Here is a 16,934-nt window from a genome sequence, read left to right as displayed (position 1 = left end):
TTTGAGCATATCTTCAGAAGAAACCAATCCCTGGAGAAGGACATCATGCTTGAAAAAAGTAGAGGGTTAGTGAAAAAGGGGAAGACCCTCAAGGAGATGAATTGACACAATGGCTGCAACAACGGGCTTAAACATAGCAATGACTGTGAGGATGGCATAGGACCAGGCAGTGTTTTGCTCTGTTGTACATATTGTCGCAATGAGTTGGAACCGACTGGGCAGCACCTAACAACACCAACAATCCTTTGAGAAACAAATTTGTTAATTAGTGTACAATGTTTGTGCACAGTTATTTTTGTCTATACTTATTTTGTTTCACGCACCCTTCAGTGTGGTTATGTCATTTCATTGTAATACAGTTCAGTCATTAGTTACCTGTATGTAGGTAATTTTGAGTTATTCCCATAAATTGGTTGATTTTATTTATTTGTTTATTGGGTATGTGAAACATTACCATGGTCCTGGTGTATTTTCAGAAAAGCATCATTTCTCCTTATTCCTACTACCCCATTCCTCTATTCTCCTCACCTCATTCCATTCCTTTTTGACTTCATTTAGAACTCATCTGGTTCAAACTCATGGCAACCCCGTGTATGACAGAAGGAAATACTGCCCAGTCCTGTGTTATCTTCATGATCATTGTTATGTTTGTTTGAGTCCATTGCTGTGACTCTTGTGTCAATCCATATCATTGAGGATTTCCTTTGCCTTCACTGGCATTTACTTTACCAAATATATTGTCTTTCTCCAGTAATCAGTACCTTCTGATGATGCATCCAAAGTAAGCAAGTCAAAATCTCAGATGATATTCTGTGATCCACAGGGTTTTCATTGGCTACTTTTTGGAAGGCCTTTTTTCCTAATCTGTCTTAGTCTGGGAGCTTCACTGAAACTTGCGCATTGTGCGTTACCTTGCTGCTATTTCAAATACTTGTTTCGTAGCTTCCATAATCACAGCAACACCCAAGGCACCACAGTTGGACAAACTGACAGACTGATGGTGGTTATTTTTATTACTAGTGGCAGGTTTGGACCTGAAACAGTAAGGAGTAAATCTAGTTCTGATTTTATTGGACTAATATTCTATTTATGTGTAAACTTTACTAGAAGTTCTTGGATGCTTTACAAATCAACTTAATTAAAGAAGGGAGTTCACTAGGGAAAACCTGGTGTTTGTAGCAGGCCCAGCATGAGAATAATGAAATGGCCCTTAAACACTACCATGCCCTTTGACAATAGCCCTGCATCAGGAGAACATAACCTTCAATTGTCAACACAATGACAAGTGTTTTGGTCAGGTGTTGCAAAGTGAAAGTCATCATTTGCACATTATTATTTGTAGAAAGCAATCAGTAAGAAATAACAACAGATTCCCTAAGAGGAACTGCTTACCCTTTCCCAAATTACCTGTGTCCATTCTTATGTCCCTGGGCTGGTGCGTCCTGGTTCAAGTCAGATGCTGTGACCACATCACATTGCTCAGGAGTGCCTGCATAGCTTCTGAGGCATCTGCTCTGCTTCTAGGTCTCAGTGGCCTCTGCTGCAGGCTCCTGTCACACTATCCGGGCCTGTGGGGCTCTCTTTTGGCCACAATATCTAGATGCCCCTGTTACCCTTGTGGTGGGGTGAGACGAGCAGCTCCTACATGGGGCACACTCAGGCCTCTTGCCCTGCACAAGCAAAGGTTTCAGCTCTTTTAGCTCCGCCAGCAAGCTTCTTGCCTGACGGCACTCAGCTCTCTTTCCACAGGCCAGCAGGCCCACTGTCACTGTGTCTTGTGGTCTTGCACCATGTTCAGTGTTACAGCACTCTCTTCTGGGTCTAAAATGTTCTCAGCACAGGGACCCTGTCTTTAAAGGATGTACTCTAGTCTCTTCTTTTTTTTTTTTTAATGTTATTATTATTATTATGCTTTAGGTGAAAGTTTACAGCTCAAGTTAATGTCTCATACAAAAATTTATATATATATATATATGTATATATGTATAGTTTTGTTACATTAGTTGCAATACCTACAATGTTACAGTACACTTCCCCTTTCCACCCTGGGTTCCCTGAGTCCATCGAACCAGTTCTTGTCCCCTTCCTGCCTTCTTATCCTGTATCCTGACAAGTCCAGTCTTTTCTTGATGGCAGTGTGGCCCCTATAACCTCTGTGTGATTGACCCTTATATAAGTAAATTCTTTCTCAATTTCAAGTCATGGTCCTTCTACCAGAACCACAAACTGACCAATCCCCTTGGTAGACCACAGTTCACTCAATTTGCATAGCCCCAGCCAATCACTTTGTGGGAGTTTCAAGACCATGGTTAGAAATATTGTACAAAAGCAAATCATTGCACCACAGTTTTGTCACAGCTATTGAGGCTAAGAGTTCAAGTCAGAGTTTTGGCCATGTTGATTCCTTCTGTGAGGCTCTTTTCTAGCTCTGGTGTCTGCTGTTAGCCCTTAGTATTCCTTTGCTTGTAGATGATTCTCATATGTCATCTGTTTTCCCTTATGCGTGTGTGTGTCTGTATCTATTCTGGTTAATTTATAACTCGGATATGATTAGGTTTAAGATCCATCTTATGGTGGTATGTTCACAATTGACTGATTGAACATTATATCAGATTGCATTATATAACAGGATTGCATTATATTAAATTAAGTGTTATACAAATATATTAAATTTGATTACATTTGGAAGGTAACATGCTTTAAGACAGAGCAGCTAGACTAGTGTTCGGTTAAACCACTAAGAACCATAGGCTAGCCAAGTTGACACATAAAATTAACCATCACAATGAAAAAAGAGTTCATGGGAAACTTGTTTCAGGTCCCAGGAGATTTCTGATCTGTTAAAGCCTTTGAGCTTTTGGACAGCAAAGGAAAACAAGACATACTACAAGTAACTCTGCAGTTCCCAGGGCTTAGATTTCCTGGGACACTAAGATTTCAGAGACGGACTACCATTATATTGCCGAATTTTTAGTCTGACAAGTAAAGGCATTCAAATACACAAAGCAAGTAAATATGAGAAGCAAACAAAGGGTGTAACTATCATCCACTGTCAATGCAATATCATAAAATGAGATGGTATTTTGAAGCAGAAAAACAAAATGAAGAAGAAAAAACGACTACCTTGAAACAAGGAGTCTTTAAATTGCATAGATTTAGCTTTAGGAAAAAATTACCTTGGCCTTATTTTTCCCCTTTTTTTCTATTGACTGATGAAATTTTAGTCAAGAACCAAAAACTGCCTGCAGGTTGGCTTTTGAGAATCATTAATTTCTCTGAATTTTATAGCCCTCATTGGTAATAGGAAACCCTGGTGGTGTAGTGGTTGAGTGCTACGGCTGCTAACCAAAGTGTCGGCAGTTCAAATCTGTCTGGCACTCCTTGGAAACTCTATGGGGCATTTCTACTCTGTCCTATAGGGTAGTTATGAGTCAGAACGGACTTGACAGCACTGGGTTTGGTTTTGGTTTATTGGTAATATGAAAATATAAAACAGCAAATTTCTTTCACCACCTTCACTACTCTTGAGACAGATAGCAATCCGGGGACCCAGAGCATGAAGTGATTATTTTTGCTAAGGATTTTTAAATGCTTAAGCACTCCAGTAAATCTCTGGGATCAATAAGTCTTTTGAGATCCGTTGTAGTTGTGTGTGTGTATTTCTAATGAGGTTCCTAACCTTGCTAACCCTGGAATTAAAGTTCCACATAACATCAACCTCTTATTTTTAAGACTGAGGAAGCTACATATCAAGGTCCAAGGAGTTTGTAACATCAGATGAATTTTGTTGTTTTACTTTTAGCCAACCGAATAAGTCAACCCTTGACATGGAGACACGTGTATCAGACAGTAAGAGAGACTTTGTCCTTCAATGACTATAACAGAGATCTGTGTCACAAGCAAAGAATGCAACTACTAAGAACTTCAATTTCTGTGCAGGAACAGGGAAGTTTCTGGGTTACTTTATGGAAATTATATCTTATTCAATAGAATAACAGAATGGATATTAGCAACAATGCTAATCACATGAAACCTTCTGGCTTTACCCAGGAGCATTTGCTCCTGCTGCTTTCCTGTTTGGTGATGTCTTCTCCTCTTCTCCTCTGTTAACTTTGCCTTGTCTCTTATTCACGACTGGGGTCACGCTATATCCCTTGCTAAAGATTGCCAGTCTCAGTTCATCTTTTCTGGTTCAGAGACACTCACTGGGGTTTCTGTAAGACTCTTAAATTGCCATTTCCCTGAAAGTGCTTCTGATTTATGTATTTACTGGTGTTCAGTGACTTCTTGTATATCGGCCTGAATACACAGGTATCTAAGAGATAAAGCTGCAGTGACGGATATAAACCCAGAAAAGAGTATTCATTTTTGGACAGAATATTAAACATAAATTTCTGTTCTTTTCTATCTTGCTCAACTGGATTCAAGTACTGAGAAAGAATGTTCTCTGGCCACTTTGAGATAAACCAAGAGTCCACTCAGGTTGTATAGCTCTGTTTTCTTTTATTTTGGGCTCAGAAGCACTTTCCAAAGGATCTTCCAGCTCAAATGGGACAAAGAGCCTTCAATACACCACGTCTTCCAAAACCAGGCTTATTACTTACAATCCTTCCCAAGATTTTCAAACCTGGAGGCTTACATGTTTAAAACGTTAGCCATCACCAAATTCTACCCATCATATCTTCTAAGCTTAAAATCTTTTCATCATGCATAAAAAGAAAATGAAGATGGGATGAAGAAGAAACATTTTCCATTTAGAGAGGCCTTCTTAATCAAGACTAAAAATCTAGACACTATAAGCAAAAAACAAAAACAAACTAACGAAACAACTAAACATACTCAACATTTAAAAATCTGAATGGCAAGGATATAATAAGTAGAATTAGCATGCAAACAATAAATTTAAGAATGTAATGCAGAGAGACAGAAAGTTAATTTCTATAATAAACAAGGAATATCTATAAATGGACAAGAAAGTGATAAACACCCGAACAGAAAAATGGTCAAGAGCCATGGATGAACAATGATAGCTAAAAAAACATATGAAAATATGCTTAAATTCTCTAGAAGAGTAAATAAAATAAAATAAAATAAAATAACTAGGTAAAGTAACAGTCATCTATTATGAAGACCCAACATGCTGACCAAAAAAAAAATGCAAATTGCTAGTAAGGGTACAAGAAAAAGGGTGCTCATAAAAAAAAAAAGGCATATTATCATAGCTTTTTGGAAATCAATCTACCACCTTTTATATAAAGAAAAAAAACTTACAAACTCCTTGAACTATAAATACCTATCCTGGGAAATTATTTCATAAAAATAAAACACAAACATGTGTATGTGTAACATGGTATGTTTATATCAGTAAATAATATGTAACTATTTAAAATAATAAATTAGAGCTACGTGTTTTGCTTTGGAAAATTTTTCCAAAAGTATTTTTGAATGGGAAGGGAGTATGCAAAAAAAAAAAAAAAAAAAACTTTGTGTGTAATAATATTATCTGAACAGCTAGGCGACCAATGACACAACTCATTGTGTGTGCATGTGTGTAAAATTATGTGGGTACATCTAAACTTATCTGAGAAAAGTTAATTAAGTTTCTGCAGATGGGGAGCAGGAGACAAGAAAGAAAGAAAAAGATAAGTACAAAAATAAAAATAGCACACAAGTTCATATTTATCCACTTATGCATAGCTATAAATCTGCATTTGATACGTAAAAATTTTAAAAAGTAGAAAAGAGTAGACATAATAAAGTTATAAGTTTTTTTTTTTTTAAATAACAAAATAGACAAATCTATGGCTAATTTATTCAGGTTAAAAGAGAATACATAAATAGGAAAGACAGAAATGAACCATTGAAACAGAAGAAATGAGAGAAAACCATAGAAAAGTTTCAGAAATCTTTACGCAAGTAAATCCTAAAATTTGGTTAAAAAGATACTTTTTCAGGAAAATACAATTCACCAAAATTGAACCCATCAGAGATGGAAATATTAATCAATTTCTGTTGAGAATGGAAGTTAGTCAGAAATTGTGCCACAGAAAAATGAATGCCTGGGATGGCTTCAAAGGGCAATCTTACCACACCTTCAAAGACAAAACAGCCGCAATGCTTTTTTTTTTAATTAAAAGACTAAAAATAGGGAAATTTTTGTACATTATCTTAGTAACTGTTTTTTTAGTCTTCTTTGCTAATAGAAGCAACACTTTCATCCTCATTTAACAAGAGTAATTGTGTTTTACCTGAAGAACTTGTAATGGTCTCCCCTGAGGTATCTCCTTGCAAGACACTGTTGGTTCTCTTCAGGTTCCACTCCCACCATGTTTTTTTTTTTTTTTTTTTTGCTTCTAGACCTAAAACTAGATTCAAGTCCAAGCATGCCCCAAAAGGTGATGTACAAATGTGACCTATACCAAGGTGCACTACATTCTAAAACAACTGTATGATTTTTGTAATTTAGTGGTAAAGAAATTCTGGAGATATATGTGAGAATGGACATTAAGGGTGAGGTATAGTGGTGAAGTAACTTAAAGTTGAATCAGGACAATTTTATTGAGATAGGCCTTTAAGCAGAGATTCTGGACTTAATGTTTCTCTTCAAGGGATTAGAAAATGGCTCTAAGAGTTTGGTTGATTGATTGGCTGAAATATGGATCAAATGGCCTACACTAAAAGAAGCTGAAGTTCCAGAACAGCCTTGTTTTATTATAGAAGAAACAATTTAAATGCTTAAGAATATCAGAAGGTTAGAGTGGATTTACCATATAAGACCTGCTTTACCACAATCTGTAAAAAATAATGTTTGAAGGGTAGTCCCAGCATCCTTGAAGAACTCTGTGGTCACTCTTTCCTGTAGGTCAGATATTACAGTGGGAACTGTTGCCACTGAATTAGAAATTTAAATGTAGTGGAAATAATCAAATTTCAAGGGACAGGGACCAAGCGTCAGCACATAGTCACCATAATGAACAACAGAGTCAAAGCAGTAATCAGAATAATGTGACTTCTAGAGACATGTAGTGTTGGATGGTTGATCGTGATGGCCCGAGAAGTGATAAAGTCTACTAAATCCTTACTTAATCTGTATGAATAGAAGAGTTCTAGGTCAGGTGAACATAAGTCTAATTCGAATTACCAAAATAGAAAGTCATGATCCCTCAATCAATTCCCAGATTTGAGCCATTTTAGGGCCAACAACCCCTTCAATAAGGGAAGACTGGATCTCTTTGAGGTAGGACCCTACTATATTGCCAAAAATATAAACTGTATTTTTCCTCCCAACCCTCTAAAAGAGACCTGCTACCTTGCATTAGGGTGACTGTGTATTGGCGAAAGTGAAACAGTTAGACTTTTTAGGAATTATTGGACACTGTGTCAGAACTGGCAACAATTCTGAGACACCCAAAACATCCACTGTGGTCCATCAGTCAGAGGAGGGGCTTGTAATGGTCAAGTGATCAATGGAGTTTTAGCTCAAGTCCGTTTTACGGTGGCTTTAGTGGTTCTCTAAACCCATTCTGTGGCTGTTTTTCTAATTCCAAAATGCTAAATTGGAGTATACACGCTCAGCAACTGGCAGAACTCCAGTGTTGGTTCCCTGACCTGGAAAGTGAGAACTATTATGGTAGGAAAGACCAGGTGGACTCCACTAGAACTGCTTCTACCTAGGAATACAGCATACAAAAAAAAAAAAATACCACATTCCTGACAGGATTGCAGAGATTAGTGCCACTGTCTTTTTTTTTTTTTTAAGGGATAGAAGGACATGGGGGTGCTCCTTACCAACACACTTTTATTCAATTCATGTATTTGATCTGTTCTGAAAACAAGTGGGTCTTGGAGAATAACAGAAAGATATATGGCATAAAAGACTCCAAGCAAGACCTATCAAACCAAAACCCGTTGGCATAAAGTTGATCTGACTCATAGCAACACATCAAAAAAAAAAGGGAGCCTCAAATTAGCCAAGTATTTATTTATTTATTTGTAATAAAGTTTATTTTTAAAAATTTTAGATTTTCAGAAAAATTGCAAAGATAATAGAGTTCCATATTTCTTATCATAACCAGTTTCCTCTATTAACATCTTACATTACGGTAGTTCATTTGTTACAATTGTTTTTGTTGGTTGCCTTCCATTCGGCACTGATTCTGGGGACCTTGTATATGACAGAATGAAACTTTTCCCAGTCCTGTGCCATCATCATGATGGTTGCTATGTTTGAGTCCATTGTTAGGCTATTTTGTCAATTCATCATTATGTCAGTTCTTTTCACTGACTCTACCAACCATCATGTTCTTTTTTTAGTTACTGGGTCTTTCCTGATGATGTGAACAAAGCAAGCAAGTAGAAGGCTCACCATTTTCTCTTCTAAGGTACATTCTGGTTGTATTTCTTCTAAGGTGGGTTTGTTCATTCTTCTGGCAGTCCATGGTGTATTCAAGCCCACCATGGTAGGAAGCCCACTCCTTGCGCTACTCAAATCCGTTCAGGACCACAAGTCCACTTTATCCTGTCACCTATTAGTTGAGTTGGTGACTGGCTATATTTTAATTTTTCAACTTCCAGTTAAAATGTTGTATTTTACCTCATAAAAATGCCTCTGTAACTCTCCCATTTTGTGAGATCAGACGTGTCCTAGATTTGAACTGCTTGAGACTTCAATAAATATCTTTGCTTTGATTTTTAACACAGTACACACACATTCTTATTTGTTGACAGGCTCAAGATTGTCAAGTGCACCCACTCTATCCCCCAGATTGTGGGGTCCTCTCTTTCCTTCTGGGGCCTGAATGAGGCATAAGAGCTACACAATGACTATGAATTTACTGTCTTTGTGAGTTGACTACCCTAACCATCGGATCTTGGGTCTGGTTTTTAGCGTGGTCTGCTCTGTGGTTGCAGAAGTTGACAGTTCTTTAACTGTCTGTATTGAGGCCTCTGACTTTTGCAGCATGCCCTTCGTTGATGGTTGGTGACAGAGCTTGCCATTGTCTTCAGTACAGGCTTTCTCCATGTGGCTGAGACAGCCCCAAACAGCTCTGTTCCCGTGAAAATAATATGATTTCTCCTGTTGAGTTCACAGACACTTGAGTTCAAACTTTGGACCCCCCTCAGGGATGTGTCTTGAATCTAAGTATGCCATGCTAAGAATATGTGGTCCAGTACGTCATGCTGGGGAGCAAGAGAGGCAGAGCTTTGTAGACGGCTCTCTCTGATACCTTCCTTGAGACATCAGACACTTAAAAAAAACAGTCCCGGAAATAAATGGTAGTTAACCTTTTTTTTTTTTTTTTTTAATAACTTGGGTGGGGCCTCTCCAGCCCTTCCAAGGACAAGAATCCCATCATAGCCTGTTGAGTTTGTGCCCTGTATATTTACTGTATGTTGAGCTATTGATGATTCCAGAGAGAACCACAGGCAACCTGCACAACCTGCATTACACTTGCTCCACCATCAATTGCTGTCCACTGTGACCTTCAGAGATGGGCAATGCTGCTCACGGGTAGCACCTGGCACTGGGTGTCACAGTCCACCTGTATGCCACCAACACCAGAAGGATGGCCCAGGGCCTTGCTGACCGTTCTGTCAGGGAGCACAGAGCCATTGCCATTGCTGATGTGCAGGTTGGTGTACATGACCTTGTACATGGTGCCCACCGAGTCCCCATGTCTGCACCTCCAGCTGCAGAGAAGCTGTGTCCCCCTAGGTCACCTGTTGAAGATCTGCAATGGCAGCTCAATGTGTGGGGATACCCCTGTTGGGACTGGCATCATCCTGTCTGTGGCAACATGCCCAACAGCACTGCCTGGTACCTTCATCATAGCCATGATGGGGTTCGGCTTACATTATTATTTTTTTTAACCTTGATTTTATTTTTTATTCTTTCTTTAAAATGTGAAAGGAAAGAGTCAAAACTATATTATACGCTATTCAGTCTGGTAATAGACCAGCACCTAGGTTCTGCTATGTTTGTTTGTTTTATTTTTTAACTGATATCCTACCGTGAGACCATGCCACCCTAGTCAAGTACTTTCAGTCTTTCCCATCTGGGTTTCAGTTTTCCCCATCTGCAAAATGGGGATAATGACACTTATATTGATGGTTGGTATAAAGATTTAACTACATCTGTGAAGCACTTACATTACAGCGTGTACCCAGTAACTCACAGTTCCTTTCTCCTCCCTCACCTTCTGATGCTGAGATTATTGATGTACTTTGAGCCGTTCCAAGACAGAGTCAGGATGGGCTGGGGCCTATAGGTGGAGTTCATCACTGTATATATAGCTGGGGAAGTTCAGAGTAGGGGCCTCAAGGCAGAGGCTGATAGTCATTCTTTGAATGAGCTAAAATTTGATTAGAAGTGTATGGCATACTTTTGGTCCTTTTACAAAAACTATTGTAACGTGTGACTTTATGACTACAGACTTCAATTTTAAGTATACATATGTGTATATATATATGTGTGTGTGTATATTTTATATATATATATATCTCTGTATGTGTGTGTATTTGGGATTTTAAAGATAAATCCAGTCATTTAGGGTCCAGAAATGAGAATGAAGCAGTTAGTGGTACATCATGACACTTTATTCTACCTCTCAGGCACCTGGCATTTTGCATACCTTCTGCTATTTTAAAGAAATCATTGAGAGATGGCCTTTTTAAAATGACATTTAGGGGGCTTTATTTGGCTTTTCAAGTGGTAAATGTGAAACCTATATGTCCCTAATGAAAGAGCTAGGAAGTCAAATAATGCTTATGAGACTAAGAAATGTGGGCCAGCACTGCTATTTTTTGGGTGGGGAAGGGAGAATGGGAGAGAAATGTCCTGGAAAACTTTAGGAATGATCTTTCTTTTTGTGATAAATCTGATACTACTAGAGGCTCATAGTTGTATTGGTTATGAGTGGGCTCTGGAGCCACATAGACCTAAGATTGACTCCCAGATTCCCCCACTTACTAGCAGTGTGACTCTAAGCAAAGTTAGGCTGAAAGTCTTAGGTCAGACTCTAAGCTTCATGCTGCCTCCGTAAGCCTCAGCTTTTTATTTTTAGAAGAGGACTGATGATTGTAACTACTGTGCAGGGTTGTTCTGAAGATTAAATGAGATAATGCAGGTGAAGCACAGCACCTAGTGTTCAAAAAATTGGCAGTTATTTTCATTATCATTATTATTATCATTCCCAAACAGTTTACAAATGTTTGCTTTCCTGGGATTTTTTTTTTTTTTTTTTTTTTAGCCTAGTTGCTGTTAGCATTTTTTTCTTGATTTTTACTGTGCTTTAAGTGAAAGTTTACAAATCAAGTCAGTGTCTCATACACCTTGCTCTACGTTCCTAGTTGCACTCCCCCTAATGAGACAGCACACTCCTTCTCTCCACCCTGTATTCCCGTGTCCACTCAGCCAGCTTCTAACCCCCTCTGCCTTCTTATCTCCCCTTTAGACTGGAGCTGCCCACATAGCCTCATGTGTCTACTTAAGCCAAAAAGCTCACTCCTCCCCAGTATCATTTTCTAGCTTATAGTCCAGTCCAATCCCTGTCTGAAGAGTTGGCTTTGGGAATGGTTCCAGTCTTGGGCTAACAGAAAGTGTGGACACCATGACCTCTGGGGTCCTTCTAGTCTCAGTCAGATCATTAAGTCTGGTCTTTTCATGAGAATTTGAGGCCTGCATCCCAGTACTCTCCTGACCCATCAGGGACTCTGTATTTTGTTCCCTGTCAGGGCAGTCATCAGTTGTAGCCAGGCACTATCTAGTTCTTCTGGTCTCAGGTTGATGTAGTCTCTGATTTATGTGGCCCTTTCTGTCTCTTGGGCTCATATTTACCATGTCTTTGGTGCTCTTCATTCTCCTTTGCTCCAGGTGGGTTGAGCCCAATTGATGCATCTTAGATGGCCACCTGCTAGCATTTAAGACCCTAGAGGCCACCCACTGAAGTGGGATGCAGAATGTTTTCTTAATAGATGTTATTATGACAATTGACCTAGTTGCCCCCGAAACCATTACATTATTTTTTGAATTAAGTTCATGATAAAGACTTAAGATTATTACTTTCTGTCAAAGTCAAGCCTGATCCTACTTACCCTTAGTGTTGTCTATCTAGTTATGAAAGACAGAAGGGAAGGACTGCTAATTTACCACAACCAAAGGAAAACAATATTCTATCCAAGATTTTCCCAATTGGAAATGATATGGTACCATGCAGATTCACCTGAGAAGAATTTTTCAAAATAACCATGCCTGAGCCTCATCAAGGGCCTACTGAATCATAATATCATGGGTAGTTTTCTCAGGTTTAGAGGTGTGTGTGTACCCCTGTTTGTGTATGTAAACAGATCGCAATAAAATGGTAATATCTGAAAGCTTTAGCGAAAGGATTGATAATGGGATGTTAATTTTAAAAAACAGAAATACAAGCTAGTTTTAAGAAAAAGAAAGAAGCGTACTATTACAATGATCAATAGTGGTTCTGACTACTAACCTGGAGTGGTCCGTACCTCATAACCATGACTTTGCTCAGCACATTTTTTACATCCTTATTCCTAAGGCTGTAGATCAAAGGATTCAGCATAGGAATTACTGTGGTGTAGAACACAGAGGCCACCTTCTCCTGAGCCATGTTGTTGGATGCTGGCTTAAAATACATGAATATGATGGATCCATAAAAAACCCCAACAGCTGTAAGATGAGAGCCACAGGTACCAAAGGCTTTGGACCTGCCCTCAGCTGAAGGTATTCGAAGGATGTTGGAGAGTATAAAGGCATAAGAGATGATGATGGGCACAGTTGTTGCTAACGCATTGAATCCACCTACAATTATCACCAGAAGTTCATTGATATAAGCTCTGGAGCATGAGAGCTTTAGGAGGGGAATTATGTCACAGAAATAATGGTGGATGATATTGTCCTCACAGAAAGAGAGCCTGGTCATAACGATAGTGTGGGCCATAGATCCTGAAGATGCTATGATATAGACCCCAGTCACCAGCACATTGCAGACCTTTTGGGACATGGTGACATTGTAAAGCAGTGGGCTACATATAGCTACATATCTATCATAAGCCATGATAGTCAGCATGTAGCTGTCAGCAATAGCAAAAACACAAAAGAAAAAAAGCTGAGTCATACATCCAGCATAAGAAATGATGCTTTGTTCTGATTCAAAGTTTCCCAGGAGTTTGGGCGTAACAACTGAGGAATAAAAAAGATCAATGGATGACAAATTACTGAGAAAAAAGTACATGGGAGATTGGAGCTTGGAACTGAAAGTGATGAGGAGGATCATTCCTGCGTTTCCCACTACAGTGGCCCCATAGATCCCTAGGAACAGGAGGAAGAGGGGCAGCTGCAGTTCTGGTTTGTCTGTCAATCCCTCGAGGACAAATTCAGTCACTGTGGAATGGTTTTGCTTGGCCATTTCCTTCAGGAAAGAGGGGATGTGAAACTAGGAAAAAGAAAAATCCCATAAAGTAAGAAAGTTATTTGTCCATGATTAGTAATAATTCTATTAGTCTTGTGACACACACACACACACACACACACAAACATAAAATCTGATCATCAAATCCAAAGAGTTTGTCTTCTTTGTTGTGTGCCTTCAAATCGATGTCGACTCATAGTGACCATATAGGACAGAGTAGAACTGCCCCACGGGGTTTACAAGGCTGTAATCTTTACAGGACCAAATCACCAGTTCTTTCTACTGCAGAGCCACTGGGTGGCTTCAAGCCACTAACCTTTCAGTTAGCAGTTGAGTGCCTAACCATTGCACCACCAGGAATCCTTGAAAGAGTTTAAAGGTGGTCAATAATAAGATGGTAAATTGCATATTTCCTGTCAGGATTGTGTTACTTTTAGTCAAAGACCCTAATAAGCTGTAGAGAAACAAAGATAATGACAGTGTGATCTTTAAATGTATAGGGTAATTTCTCAATAGGACAAAGATGCCAGTAATTGTGTAACGCTCTGAAGATTTTATATGTGTCTGCAACAAAGAGGAATGCAGTAATTATGGATTGAACCAGGGCTATGTCTTACAGTGCTGGAGCTCTCGGTGCTGGGAACTCAAGGTTTTATTAAGCCTTAAGAAAGTAATTTTCAGTTTAGTGTTAGGCCTTTTGTGTACAGTGGGTTTTTGTTGCCCATGAGATACAGAGCACTCCTTAAGGAGAAACTGGTGTGGGTATGAAATTTTTATAGTCAAAATTCTTAAGTCTCAAAAGGAAGTGTACGGGCCATGATGCTCTCGTAAGTGCATTTTAAGAAAGCACTAAAATTTGAAAGAAGGGAAGAAGACATAACTTCCTATATCTCCATCCACTGCACATACCTCAGGCACCAAAAAACTCTTCTCCTCCAGCTTCAGTTGTGTTGGCTTAAGTAATAGCTACATTAATTGGCTATTACCTGGCCCTAGAATACTGGTTTGTTATTCTTTTAAGTATTTCCATTTCACTATAAATCATTTTGTAAATGTGTACTCAGAATTTGTGTACTTACTTGAATGCTGCCAGGAGTAGAAGAGCCGTTGCCCCTACTAAATTCAAGTGTTCACTCCTGTAGTGTGAGATAAATTCACATAGTTTCATGGGAAAACATTATCTGTCCATAATCTTGCTGACTGTGGTTAGGGTGTGATGTTATTAACACTTAACCTCAAGAAATCAAACCACAACTACTGACAATGAAGAGCAAATACAGCCTCTGTTATAACTTCTAAAGCTGTGTTCCTGCTCCAGCGGTGCCACTAATTCATTGTGTGACATTTGGGAAGCCATTCACCTTTTCTCTTCTATAAAATGAAGGAGCTGGAAGGCAAATCTCTAATTTCTGTTACAGCTCTAAGATTTAAAAACTTTCTGATTCTACTTCGAGTGGGCAGTAATAAGATTCTCTTCCATCTCCAGTTCCTCAGAAGTCTTTTATAAGCAAGGGAATACTTTGACTTGTTGTTTGCAGGTCTTTGAACTCCAAGGAGATGCAAGAGTATAGTATTCTCCCAGGACCACAAGTCCAAGGGAGCTTCTCAGAAGTGAAATTCCCCTGGGGAGAAATAAAGCAATTAATGAGTTATATTTGCACCCAGAATAATGGTACTCCCAGAATATTGCCATTTTCAACGTTTAGAATTGAAGATTTGCTCTTATATCTTGGAAAGAGAAAACTTCATTCAGCAGTGAGGAATGGCTTCCATCTTAGATGATTGTAGAATTATCATAATCAGAAGGGTAGCATTTTGGTGAGGTATTCTCGCTTGAGAGTAGAGGCCCCAGCCTTCATCTCTGTGAGTACTCAAAAAGGAGAGCATAGTAACTCTCATTTTAGTTTTTTAACTCCTTGTACTGGAAACCCTATGGGTCATTTCTATTTTGTCCTATAGGGTCGCTATGAGTCAGAATCAACTCGACGGGATTTTTTTTTTTTTTTGGTGCTGTCATCAGAAAACCCTGGTGGCATAATGGTTAAGAGTTATGGCTGCTAACCAAAAGGTTGGTAGTTTGAATCCACCAGGTGCTCCTTGGAAAATCTATGGGACATTCTACTCTGTCCCATAACTTCACTATGAGTCAGAGTCTACTGGATGGCAATGGGTTTGGGGTTTTATTTTTACTTTTTGTACTATAATTAAGATCAATTAATATTTACTCTTCTGGAATGTTGAGTAAAGATTCTTGCAGTATCAATGATGACCTAATGAGAAACATCCACTTCCCTTCTACATAACTTCCTTAATTCTTTTGATGCAGTTATACAGAGGGATATAAAAACATGTATTCCTCAAGTTTATAAGCACCTGTTTGTTTCTCCAAAAACAGAAGTAAGCATTTGAAATATTTGAATGGTCTCTTAGAGCTAGTTTAATGCTTGCACACTCTGGCCTTGGGACTCCAAGACAAACTCACTTCTAGATGCTTTATTTTCTTGGAGAAGATTGTTGTTGTTGTCAGGTGCTGTCGAGTCAGTTCTGACTCAAAGCGATCCTATGTGCAACAGAATGAAATGCTACCCAGTCTTGTGCCATCTTCACAATCGTTACTCTTGAGCTTGTTGTTGCAGCCACTGTGTTAATTCATCTCATTGACAATCTTCCCCTTTTTCACTGACCCTCTATCAAACATGATGTCCTTCTCCAGGGACTGGTCCCTCCTGATAACATGTCCAATATATGTGGGCGCAGTCTCATCATCCCTGCTTCTAAGGAGCATTCTTGTATTCCTTCTGGCAGTCCATGATATATTCAACGTTCTTCACCAATGCCACAAATCAAAGGCGTCAATTCTTCTTTGGTCTTCCTTATTCATTGTCCACATTTCCAATGCTTATGAGGTGATTGAAAACACCATGGCTTGGGTCAGGCACACCTTAGTCTTTAAGGTGACATCTTTGCTTTTTAATACTTTAAAGAGGTCTTTTGCAGCAGATTTACCCAATGCAATATGTCATTTGATTTCTTGACTGCTGCTTCAATAGGTGTTGATTGTGGATTCAAGGAAAATGAAATCCTGGAGAAGATTAGGCACTTATTCCTCTTGAGAAGACTGGGTACTCTTTAAGAAACGTAAAGAACATGCTCTGAGATATCAGTAAAATATCTGTCATATAAATCTCCCCAACAACTTTCCCTATTAAACCTCAAAATGCTCAAGGAAATAAGGACTTCCATGTTTTTAAGAGAAAAAATGTTATGCCTTTTTCCCCGTTTCCAAGGTCAGTGATGCTTTGAAAGAAACCCAGCTTTTATTACCTGACTTGGTTTCTATATGTATTAGTGGTCATCTTCTACAAACCAATTGCTGTACAAATAAATCCCTTCCTTATACTTAAGTTTCATTATTGTTTTAGATCATAATTTGTCCATTGTGCAGAATTGGGCCATATTACATTCTGTTGTGCATAGGGTCACTATGACTTGGGACCCACTTAA

At 38.8% G+C, this 16,934-nt stretch overlaps 1 protein-coding gene across 1 annotated transcript; it reads right to left on the bottom strand.

Annotated features, from left to right (window-relative positions):
* Positions 1 to 12,414: 12,414 nt before the first annotated feature.
* LOC100653781 (olfactory receptor 8A1-like) lies at positions 12,415 to 13,709 on the bottom strand. Its single transcript, XM_064268362.1, has one exon. It carries the CDS (start codon positions 13,425 to 13,427, stop codon positions 12,468 to 12,470), a length of 960 nt encoding a protein of 319 aa, XP_064124432.1. The 5' UTR covers positions 13,428 to 13,709; the 3' UTR covers positions 12,415 to 12,467.
* Positions 13,710 to 16,934: the final 3,225 nt, after the last annotated feature.

Source organism: Loxodonta africana, chromosome 15, assembly GCF_030014295.1.
Source record: "Loxodonta africana isolate mLoxAfr1 chromosome 15, mLoxAfr1.hap2, whole genome shotgun sequence".
In the NCBI taxonomy this organism is placed as follows: Eukaryota; Metazoa; Chordata; class Mammalia; order Proboscidea; family Elephantidae; genus Loxodonta; species Loxodonta africana.
Note: the sequence above shows the minus strand (reverse complement) of the source record. Positions and strands in the feature narration are given on the sequence as shown.